Source organism: Aptenodytes patagonicus, chromosome 2 (genome assembly GCF_965638725.1).
Source record: "Aptenodytes patagonicus chromosome 2, bAptPat1.pri.cur, whole genome shotgun sequence".
NCBI classification, from domain to species: Eukaryota; Metazoa; Chordata; class Aves; order Sphenisciformes; family Spheniscidae; genus Aptenodytes; species Aptenodytes patagonicus.
In genome coordinates, this window is record NC_134950.1 from 74,830,503 (window position 1) to 74,842,451 (window position 11,949).

At 37.5% G+C, this 11,949-nt stretch overlaps 1 protein-coding gene across 2 annotated transcripts in view; it reads left to right on the forward strand.

Annotated features, from left to right (window-relative positions):
• Positions 1-11,586, forward strand: part of GALNT1 (polypeptide N-acetylgalactosaminyltransferase 1) — a 91,144-nt gene extending 79,558 nt beyond the window's left edge. For both annotated transcript variants that reach the window (XM_076330238.1, XM_076330239.1), the window contains exons 10-13: positions 5,172-5,311; positions 6,435-6,533; positions 7,304-7,438; positions 9,925-11,586. In XM_076330238.1, the coding sequence (XP_076186353.1) occupies positions 5,172-5,311; positions 6,435-6,533; positions 7,304-7,438; positions 9,925-10,071 (521 nt within the window). In that variant the 3' untranslated portion in view covers positions 10,072-11,586. The remainder of the gene's footprint in view (positions 1-5,171; positions 5,312-6,434; positions 6,534-7,303; positions 7,439-9,924) is intronic.
• The last annotated feature ends 363 nt before the right edge of the window (positions 11,587-11,949 follow it).

Sequence of the window (11,949 nt, forward strand, 5' to 3'; positions counted from 1 at the left end):
GGCAGAGTACAGTATGCAGCCTGTGAAACTCTTTGCTAGTACAATGTGTACTTTCAATATTACCGTGACAGTGTCACGAGTTTTTGCAAGGAGTGAGGTGAGAATTTTTAAGCTGATGCTGGTTTGCTAAGCCTGTGTGTAGATGAGCAAGAAAAACAAGCAATCCTCTGTGTACCCAGGTTTTTTTTCCTCATTAGTTGACATGGATGAGAAAATTGGATTTTGAAGGAGGTAATATACTGACAGGCATCATCGAGCCTAGCTAACAATAAATTTGTTTCCTCCTTTATATCCTTTCTCTTCTGCTCCCTTAAGATAGTGAATCACAGAGGGATTGGTCCAGGAAAGCAAACCTAAGATTCTCAGGTAGCTTCCCCACTTCAAGTAATCTGTGTTGTCTGGGAAAAAAAAAGGCTTACTGTTTGAATGATAGGAACTCAAGAGACTTTTTATTATTGATGTAGTGTAGTTAAATGGAAGGCTGCCCTCTTGAAAAGTAAGCCCGTAATCCTTTTTTCTTTAATAAGTACAGCCTGGTAGAAATTGTTACTTGTCTGTTTTAAGCTTTCATGCATTTTAGAAGCCATCTCTCTGCTTAGAAGTGGTTAGGTACAGATGGAGGTTGGGCAGGAAGGGGTTGCAGCAGCTGCTGCTCAGCCAAAATCAAGCCTATCTTATTGCACTCAACAGCTATCCTCCACGGCAGCAGTAGCACTAGCTGTAGTCTTTTCTCATTAGCCGACAGTTTTCCTCACAGTCATGCGTTACAGCAGGGCGCTGTTTTCCAGGCCATTTCCTCTTAGGTTTTCAGAAAACGGATCCAGTATGTGCAGGTGAATAGTCTGATTCCTGGCTCTGGTCGGCTTGTTCTGCAGACTCTGCCACTTCTTTGTGATTTCTAGTGTTGGCCTTTCATCACTTTCTCCAATCTAAAATACGAGGACTGGATAGTCCAAGGTGAGGCTTCATGAGATGGCGATGTCAGTCTAACAGCTTGCTGTGAGGAGAGTGCCTTGCTTTTCATGGCAGGTGATAGGGCTTCACCTCCCTTCACTTGTTGGTTGTTCATATATGTCAACCGATTTGACTTGCTGAACTTGTCAGGATTAGTTGCCCTGTGGGCTGGCGCTCTACTGGTTAAGTTAGCACCTGTGTCAGCACAGGAGGTGCAGCAGGAATCCAAAGCTGAGCAAGGGAAAGCTGCCCCTTTCCGCAGCAGCAGCTGCAAATCATTAGCCTGGTTTACCGCAGCTACCTCCCCCTAACCTTCTCCTAACTACTTATTAATGATAAACTGACAGTTGTAGAATTTGTTGGTATCCTTAATCTAAAGGTGAAGCATGGATATTTTCAGACCGTGTGGTTTCCCTGTGCTGCATGTGAGTCTGAGTTCCAGCTCCTACATGCGCCTCCCTGCTCCTTGTCCAGCGTGCATCCTTGTCATTCAGCAGCCTCTCGCATCCCAGCTGGTGAGCTGAAGGCATCCCAAACAGCAGCTCCGATGAGCTTGGGTAGAGCCTTGTCTAGCTCGTATGGAAATTAATTTTATTCTTGACCAAAAGTTTGCCGCAGAAGGTATTTTCTGTTGCACTGGGGCTAAGTGGACAGGCAGAAGGCCTGAAAAGACAGCATTGCAGAATTACCTGAGCAAGAGCCATCTAGACATAGACAGACATGTTATCCTGAAAACTGGATCAGTAGGCCTAGTTTCTAATCGCTGCATGCACTTCTCTCTAAGCAAGCACAGTAAGTCAAGGTTCAGTATGAAGACTGAAATGGATAACGTTTTTATTTATGGTTGATAGGGAGGACAGAGAAGGAACTGAGTCCACAGTTTGCCATGTAGCTAAGCCTGTGTTCAAAATATGTTCTGAGTGATTCCACGTGTTCTTGTTTTCAGCTAGTATTCCCTATTAACGTTAATTAGGAATGCAAATAATGTAGCTATTCAAATTGGTTTTAAATGATAATTGCTTATTGAGTTTCATAATACTAAATAAAAACAAGTTCTATAATTTTTAACAGAAGACTAGTTTTAGATGAAAGAGTTTTCATGCTGTGCTTTTGCTAATGATTGAGCAATTTATAATCATGACGAAAACATCATGCTTTTTTTTTTCAAAGCAGTTTAGCATAAACATATTGCCACACATTGAACTTGGCAAGCAAGTCTTCAGCTCTTGAAATTTTGAGAATGGCAGAACTGTTGCAACACAGCTGATAGGAAGCTTAAATATAAGGTGGCAAAGAAAATTAAAGTGCAGAAGTAGTGTTCTACTGATAGACATCATTATATGTATGTTTTTGTAAAGGTGTAAGGAAAGACCATTATATATTACTAATCAGAGTAGTCTGGTACTGCATACCAGACTTCTTCAAGAATAGTGACAGCACAAGCAAGTGGTGAGATGAATCTTACATTTGTAGAAAAGAACTGGTGATGGTGTGATTGGATGATGTGATGTGGGGTTTTTTTGCCTTATCAATATTTTTGAGTACATCTTTAAGCATATGTGTGACAAAGAGCATGCAATTGTCCCACAGCAAGCAGCAAGCTGTGTGACAAATAGAATCATCAGGGAGGTCCAGGCTTCTAGTGTAACTGGGGTTTGGGGGAGGGGGTTGGGGAGGGGAGGAAATATATATGGCATGGTCAAGTAAAGACAACAGTAGCAAGTACTGTTAAATACTATTTCTGATTTTTTTTATTTTTTTTTTAATGAACTAAACCCAAATATTTGAAAGAACAACTAGTGGACATGATTGTCTTTCTCACGATGCACATACCTGTAGAGTCTGGCATAATTGTGTCCTGGGAGGAAGACTTGATCTAATTCTTGTTTTGCAGTTTGTTTTTTGGTTTGTTTTTTTTTTTTTTTAAGCCGAGCATTTAAAGTACAAAAACACTGGAAGGTATATGTCACTGTTGTGTGTGTATATAAATTTTACCGGTCTGTGGAGGGAATAGTGATTTAGACATGTACTTAATTTTTGATACGCTTTTATATTTTGCAGTTTTCCTAGTTTGTTTCAATTTTTTTTCCCCAAAAGAACCGTTACCCATAAGTAACTGCTGCTTCACTGTATAGTACAAATGTATAGGAACACTCACGCTAGTTTTGAGTAATATAGATAAGGTACCGGACTAAAAATGGTTAAATGGAATATAATACACACCTTTTATTTCATTGTAATGGAGGGAAAATCAGGTGGCACTTTTCTTTCTACATGGTGACATTTAAAACTACCTTAAGAAACAGTACAATTGTATGCTATTAAGCATCAATTTGCCTTTAATTCTTCATGGTTGTGACTTTAATTCTTACTGCCATTCAGTGATGTGACAAAGCCTTAACAGTGTTGTTTTCTTGAAGGTCAGTGTAGCAAACTCTGATGAATGAGTTTTGAGTATCGTAAGGTTTTTGTGAGGATGGCATGATAACTCTTTCATCCATCAGCTGCTTTTTCATCACTGAAAAATGAAGAACTCCATACTTAGCTGTGGTTGGTACAGTCTTTTTCTTCTTCATCATCTTTTGAGAGAATGCTCCTTTTGGTGTAGAGCAAATACTTGCTTTGGTGAAGACATGGCAGTGTTTGGGGGGTTTTTTTGGTCTTGTGTTTTTTGGTTTTGGATTTATTTTGTGACTGGAAAGGCCAGACTGAAGGTTTCTGGGATTCTGTTCTAAGAGATTTTTAAATTTCATTCACACTATTCAAAACTGCATTAGAAAACAAGCTTTCCTTTCATTCCCTTGCCAGTATAGTTCTCTGGCATCTTTGTTAAAAAGTCTTTAGTGTTTGTGGTTTTTTGTTGTTTTTGTTTGTTTGGTTTGGTTTTTTTAAAAGCCTAAAAGCCTGGCTAGCATTTTTTCTTTCTGGAATATTGAAATTACTAATGTTTTTATTGATATTTACAAACATTTAGCTGAAATTATGCAGTTATCTGTCTTAATTGAGTAGAAATACACCATCTGCTGGCAGGTCGATTTAATAACACAGTATGCCAACTTAGAAATATCTCAAACTGTTTCAAAAGGTCAACAACTTTAGAGGTAATTCACAGTCCTCTAAGTGGAGGGATTTCTGACAAATGTATGCAGCTGGAGGTCTATAGTGTGGTGGCCAGTTGAGCCATATTTGTGGTCCATGAGGGGAATTTAAATTGCTAGGACTTGTTTTTGTTCTTTTTTTGGTTTGGGTTTTTGTTTGGTTTGGGTTTTTTTGTAATGTATTACTTTTGGCCTGTGTGGTATGGAGTGTAGTGTGGAAAATACAAAAAGAACGTGATGCCTGAAAACTAGAAATTATCCTACCCTTAATTAATTAATACTATTGGAATATTAATGTCAATAGTGCTTAATTCTGGTGAGGCAAAAATATCTACTGGTCATGCATACCTTCCTCAACCCATCTGAAGATGGGACTTGCACAAATTAATTTTCAGAAGGAATTAAAACAACCATAAAGGAGTGGGAAGATACAGGAAGAATGAGCACTTCGATAAATGAGGAGCAAAGGAGAAAAGGCAAACAAAATACCACAAAAAATGATAGCAGTCCTGATGGTGAATGTACTTCCTGCAAATGCTGCAGTTATATTGAACAAATACTGAATTATTAAAGGATTAGTTCCCTGTATGAAGGCTGCTTTCTGACTGTTTCTTTGTGCAGTTAGATAGATGATGAAGGGTCCAGCAGGTGGTACCTGGCTTACAGAGTCAAATTAAAATGGAATTCTGCTTGCTCCACAAAAGGAGACTGCTATGTTATGCTGCATAGATATGCACCCCAGTTGTCACTGGGGGTAGAATGGCAATAGTGACTATAACGGTTTCAGCCTTTCTCCTCTGGTAACTTAGTAAGCAACTGCATTCAAATTGTTTCACAAACCACACGTAAGAAATTACCATGTGTAGCATAGAGGTAGCGATTCCATCTTTTGTATAATTATCTGGAGAAAGAAGTCACAGGTAGTGACTGACGTGTACTCTCTGAGAATATAAACAGCATAATGCTATATTAAAAAAAAATCATTTCTTTGTGTAGAGATGACTTTCTAAAGAGAAAGTCTTTCATGCAAGCAGAGTATTATACTGATGATTTTTGTATTAAGTGGAATTATATATGTTTATTAGCAGCCATTGAATAAAACTTTCTTTGTTTCTACAGGAGTTACTAAAGTTGATTATGGGGACATATCGTCACGACTTGGACTAAGACGCAAGCTCCAGTGCAAGCCTTTCTCCTGGTACCTGGAGAATGTTTATCCTGATTCCCAAATTCCACGCCATTACTTTTCTCTGGGAGAGGTAAGATTTTATCCTACACATTTATCTACCCTATGTAAAGTACATTGTGCAGTAAGGTGTTTGTATTCTGAACTGATAGTGCAAACAGGTTATCTCCAGCAAAGTTCAAGTATTTTGCACCTGCGTTCCTGTCATCTGTAAAATGATACATCTGGCTTCTCAGCGGGGCAGAAAACTGAACTTTGGTGTACAGTACTGTAATTTGAATGTTTTCCCTTTTTTACTACAGTACTAAATGTCACACATAGAAGGGCTTTAGAAATATTCCTTCAGAAATGTATAGTTACGGATAACTTTCTGTATAATGTTCTCTATGTAGAGTACGAGCAGAGTTTTGCTTAAAAAACTAGACGAGGTCAAACAAAGACTTTGCCTGAAAACTGCTCTGAACTTTACCCCCAGAACCCTTGCCAGTGACCAGCAAATTTCAGTGATCCCTAAGCTTTGCTGGGCATTTCTCTATTTCTTCTTTAAAAGTTTAAGTGACTGTAGAGGTAGGACAGATGATGCCGACCTAAATAAGTAAGCACCTACTCTCCCCTACAAGTGATGTTGAGCCAAATATTGAGCCTGTTGTAGGGTGATTTTGTGCTGTTTGTTTTTAAAATAAATGCTTTTAACAAAATGGAGCAGGCATTCGTGCTGCTGCATGACTATCAGGAGACTTGATATTCATGCCTGCTTACTATATAGTAATACAGGGATTAAGGCTGTAACTCAAGAAGTGAGGAAATTGAACCCAGTCACCTGTGATTTCAAAGGGAATTAAACCCACCGTGCCTAGGAGAGTGCTTTAAAAACTCTAAAAGTTTTGGGCTGGAGACTCAGTTGTGTCCATTCTGTTGTAGCTGAGTCTTTGAGCAAAAAGTCCCCAAGATGGAAAGATCCCCAAAAGAAAGCAAAGAAACAAACGTGGTTCTGTAACCTGGTAGCTTGAACATTTGCTTGGGAGTTTGAGTCTTGGACAGTGGCCTCTCATTGTAGTACGGTTCCGATGTTTTACATTTCATTCACATAACCTCTGGTGTATAGCAGAGAGAACTGGTGCCGGTGTGGTTTGATATGGACCTAGTTCTCTTCTAAAAATAACAACCTTTGGCGACGTGCTCTTTTTCATTCCCAGATAAGAAATGTGGAGACAAATCAATGTCTGGATAACATGGCAAGAAAAGAAAATGAGAAAGTTGGAATCTTTAACTGCCATGGAATGGGTGGCAATCAGGTGACAATTTTTTTTTTTTTAAATGATCTTAATGTATTGAATTATTTGGAACACTACTTCTCATCAGGACAATTCTTCAATTCTTTCAGTAGTTATCTTTAAAATATACTTCAGTTGTAAACTTTAGGAAATGCTCATTGAAAAGATGCCTGTAAGAGGAAATGCATGAGAAGATTCGTTGGTGGCTTGTCATTTGTAGGTTTTTGAGGCCAGATTGCAATAGGTTTTAGATTAACTTTCAAGTAAAAAATGAAATGAGGGGAGGAGGAAACCACTATAAGCTAGACTTCACCTCCTGTAGGTTCTCTGGAACTGTCTTCTGGTTAGACGTCATGAATTGGCATGCTTACTTTAAAAAAACCATGCCTGTACCTGAAATGCTGTTTTTAATGTACATTTTTCTGGGTGTCAGTTCTGGAATTTATTTTACATCTGTTTTTTTGTTCTACTTTGTTAATAATTATTGATGAATTGTTTTCCAATACACAGAGATCACCTGTGTTGGGGATCCTCCTGTTTCTATGCAGGAAGCAGTCTGCAATTCAAAAAAAATGTCAATTTTGACTGAAGAGCTTGTTCATATAGTGTTTATATTTATTCCCCCCCCCCCAAAAAAAAAATCTTTCTATGCATGCTGAAGGGAAAAGGAAAAAAAAAAAGTTTTGGTGGATAGTAATGAAGCAATGCAGAAATGTTCCCCCTTTCCCCTGCCCCAGGAATCTTTTAGTTGAACTTTTTTTTTCAGTTCCTCTCATTCTTTTTCTGTCTAGGTTTTCTCATATACTGCCAACAAAGAAATTCGAACAGATGATTTGTGTTTAGATGTATCAAAACTTAATGGCCCAGTAACGATGCTCAAGTGCCACCATCTAAAAGGAAATCAGCTTTGGGAATATGATCCAGTGGTAAGTCTTCTAATGTCTCATTTTAATGACACAAGTCAACTTGGGTTTTTACGTGAGCCTACAGAGCAACATATTCCAGGTTGGGACCACTATTTGACAGTCAAAACAGGAAACAAAGTCAGGATTATGTTCCCTCTGTTATTAATCCATGGTATAGTCACTCAATGGGCATCTGTATTGATTTAATTACCTGGTGAGTTTTGGGGGAACTTTTAGAAGAGTATTTTCAATGTGCTTTTGGATCTTCTGGAGAAAGGTAGTCTGCTAGTGTAGTGTTGTGTTATGATGAGATCAACAATGGAAAAGTATTCCAGGTAATTTCCAGTCTGTTTTACTGGACCAGTAAAAGATAATGCTAATGATCTTGTGACAAATTCAGCAGCTGGTATCTTATCTTGCACAAGGTTACAAGGAAATACTTTTCTAATTAAAAAATCAGCATCCCAAAATTATAAGGAAGAGTTTACATTTCTAATCGTGGTATGTTTAAGGTAGAGATGCTTAAAACAGCTTTATTTTAATCATTCTCTTTCTTGTACATAATATTCAAATTTATTTTGAAGTTCATATGTTGAACTGCCAGATCTAGAAATCATTGACCGTTGATCCATTCATCAATAATTTGATTTGCAAGCTCTAAAAACAATTTTGTGATTGAGCAGTGTAGTGAAGAACTCTAACTTATGGCATGGCTAGTTAGAAAAAAAATAGTTCTCAAGCTTGTTAATCTAAAATGAGTTATTGCAAAAGAAAGTTGCAAGACAAATTGTGGAGGAGGAATCTTGCCAGTATAATCATGATATGACTTATAAAGAGAACATGTAGATATTTAGCTACTAAAAAGTCATTTCACTGATTTAAAAAAAAAAAAAAAGGTGGGTATTTCTAACTAAATAGACTTACTATAGATTTTAGTAGCTGAGGTGTTAATGAAACCTACAGCCTTTAAGACTGAAAGGAAATACATATGAATGATGATTTTTTGATTAGGATGGCAGTTAATGTGGAAGACAGTGGATCTCTACTAGGATTTCTGCACATTGCTCGCAACTGCTGATAGGAGACTGAAGAAAGCTGTTGAAGGCTTTCAGGATTAAATGTTAATTGAAATGATTAAATTTGAGTCTTGGGAACCATTCATTCTTGTTTTTTATGTAGCTAGTTTACCTGACTTCAGTAAATAAGATGAGTAGTATTACTACGTGCAGTGATTCACCAAACAGCAAGTGCTTTTTATTTTGTTTCTACCTTATCAATGGTAAGAACGTTGCATCTTTAGACACCTGATTGCAATACTCTGTCTTGCAATGATTGCCACAGACTAAAACAGACTTTGCCTGTGTCGATCCTCAGCCATAAGTTTGGTTGTACGTGTGTTTTCTCTTCATTCTGTCAATGGAAAATCTAGGTATAATCTTCAGAACTTTACTGAAAGTTGTCTAATAAAGCACAAAAATAAGTTAGAGAATACTTAGCAAGAACTCCTGCCCACATAGTTGGGTGATTTCTCTGTAGTTTTTTTTCCGTCTCTGTTCAGGAGGCATATAAGAAGCCCCTTTCCCTTAATGTCTACCAGGAAGGAAAAAGAAAGGGTGGGTGGGGGAAGCTTTGTGTTAGTTATTTGTCTACTTAAGTCTGTTCAAACTCCCTTCTTCATTCTCCAGCTGCTGTATGAGTGCAGGAAATCGATGTGCTCGGGGTTGTTGGTTGGTGGGTTGGGTTTGTTTTTTTTTTTTTACCCTTTGCTGCTTGTGCACATAAGGCCTGCCTGTTCTGCCACTTTTCAGGCAGTCCAGCATCCTGGTTGTGCTGCTGAGTGAGAGAAGAAATACTGATAGTATGCCAGTCAGTACCATAGACAAGTTGATGCACTGATGAGTATCCGTAGTACAGTGGCAAGAAATGCAACTTCTGAAGATCTCTTCTCCATGAGTATAGTGCTGAGGTAGACGGAGTGGTGTAAGGAAGATTGCATAAGTAAGATTAGTAGGTATTGGAAAAGATATATGCGTATGTGAATTTGTACACATCTTTTTTTAAAAGAACGTAGTGTAAGGTCAGGTTTGTGTCCCCAAGTGAGAAAAAAGCGTACTTTTGAATACCTATTCAGTGTGTTCGTTCTGATCTGATCAAAACTACTATTATAACTAATAATTGAAGTTGTAGATCTTACCAAACTTTAATTTCTAACTCCTCAAAGATCCCTAGCTGTATAGTCCTATTTAAAGAATGGTGGATATTGCTTGATAAAGAACGTGATTTAAAAGTTCAGAGTGTTCTGTTTTTCATGAAGCAATGTTTTTAGTATTTACAACATCAAATAGCGTATTTCAGTATTCTTTAGGATTGGAATCTGGAGTCAGTAACCAAGGGGTCTTGTTTAGTTACTTACCTATGGAAGAATTTTAATGGCCACTAGAAACTTTTTGGTTAGCTTATGCCTGGTGATTTTTGTAGAACTAATTTCTTTTTATTTTGTCTTCAAGAAACTAACCCTGTTGCATGTGAACAGTAACCAGTGCCTGGACAAAGCCACCGAAGAGGACAGCCAGGTACCCAGCATCAGAGACTGCAATGGCAGCCGCTCCCAGCAATGGCTGCTTCGCAATGTCACCCTTCCAGAAATATTCTGAGAGGTTCTAAAGAAAAGCAAGGATTGACTGGGCTACCTCGGCTGATACTTTGGCTACACTGTTAAGTAGCAACAGAAGAAACTTCTGCTCGGCAGAATCCACAGTTCATCAGCTGTTAGAACTCCTGCAGTTTCTCAGCAGCTGTGAACCAGCCTTCCTGTACAAGGATGTGAAACTACCACACATACTAGTGAAACTGCGCCCACTGATGATGTTTACAAGATCAAAAGAGTTTCTTCCAGCAAATAATTTAGAGAACGTTTGGACAGTGGAAACATAATCAATGAAATAGTCTCTCTGAAGAGCTGCATATCGTCATAGTTTGCTTGCACATCAGTAACCTCTGCTGAAAGTGCTGTTGTAAAGGAGAAAGTTCCAAGAATTTTTTTTCCTGGTTAGCAGTGGTAACCAGACTACTAAATATAGATCCACAAATAAATGAGAGAGAGAGAGCTGGAAACCAGATTCTGTAACATGAAATAAGAATTCTGTGGTTTAAAAACAAAAAGTAAACAGGGTTTAATGGAAACTAAATCAGAACTATGAAAAGTACAATTTGTTATAGTGAAGTATCAAATTTATATGTAGATTTTATACCTCAGTGGGGGAAAATAACCAAGTCAAAAGGCAATTGTTTCTCTTTTTCAGTTGTGTGATAGTCCATAAATACTTTTTTTTTTCCTGGTGGGTCTAAAATAATTTTGGGCACAAACAAAATGAGCATAAGAATAAACTTAGCTCTTGAATGTCAGATCAACTTTTTTCATTTTTTTTATTTTAATTTCTTGGTTGCTGGAATTGTATCTTTCTATTACTGTCTGAAAACTGGAGGTTAACATGCTGTCTAACTTTTTTTTTTTGTCCAGACCTGCCGTTTCAGTTTATACTTGGGTCAGTCAGCTTATGGACTTTCATGGCCAAACAAAAGATTTAAGTACACTTTGAAATTAGTAAGTTAACTTGACGGAATATGCTTAGCGCCCAAGACTCATACTACTGTACTATGGTTTTGTTTTCATAGCAATAAATCTTTTGTTCCTTGTTTGATTTCGGTCATCAGAAAGCCAGAAGAAAAGATACATGATTTGGGTAGCAGGAGATCGGCAAAACTGAAGGTTTTCTGGAGTCCTTTTTCACTTCATATTCAGATGTGCTTCATTGTCAAGTGCATATTTAGATTAGACTCTGAATTGTAATGTTGATCTGCTGCTTTTTTCTAATAAAACCTAAAGAAAAATAGCTAAATTGGCATGGTTTTTAAAGTTAACATATCCAAAAGCAATATGACTATGTCATTACATTGGTCTGCATTTTTTAACTGAATTGCTTTGTTTTGTTAAGAGAAATCTGTATGGGCTGATCTTGAAAATGAGCCACTGAACGCTCAGAGTATACATTGAATTGTCTTTTGGAAAGAAAAATGAGATTTGCTTAATGGAGAAAATATTTTTATGATAAATGTCATTGTTTGGCCAACTGTCCTGTAAAGCAAATTAAACCTAGACTCATGCAAAAGTTGTGTGGAATTATATTTGGCTGCTATGGCCATTTTAGATTTGCTATTCCAAGTTGCTTTAGTCCGTGTTATCTCTGTAATTTCTGCAGCAGTACACAAGAGTTTTCATACACAAAGCAGGGGAAATGTTAACAAATAGCAGTATTATGTTGCTACTTTAAATATACATAGGATGAGTTGATGTGGGATTACTATCAGATAAAGCATCTAAATATATAACTGTCTTTCACTGACCCCTCTTTTTAGATAGCCCTGCAAATCTGATGAGGTCAAAGTGGATTTCATGGTACATTTATCAGAAAGATACTGAAGTGTGCCCAAATGACTTTTAAAAAAAAAAAAAAAAAAAGAAAAAAAAAAAC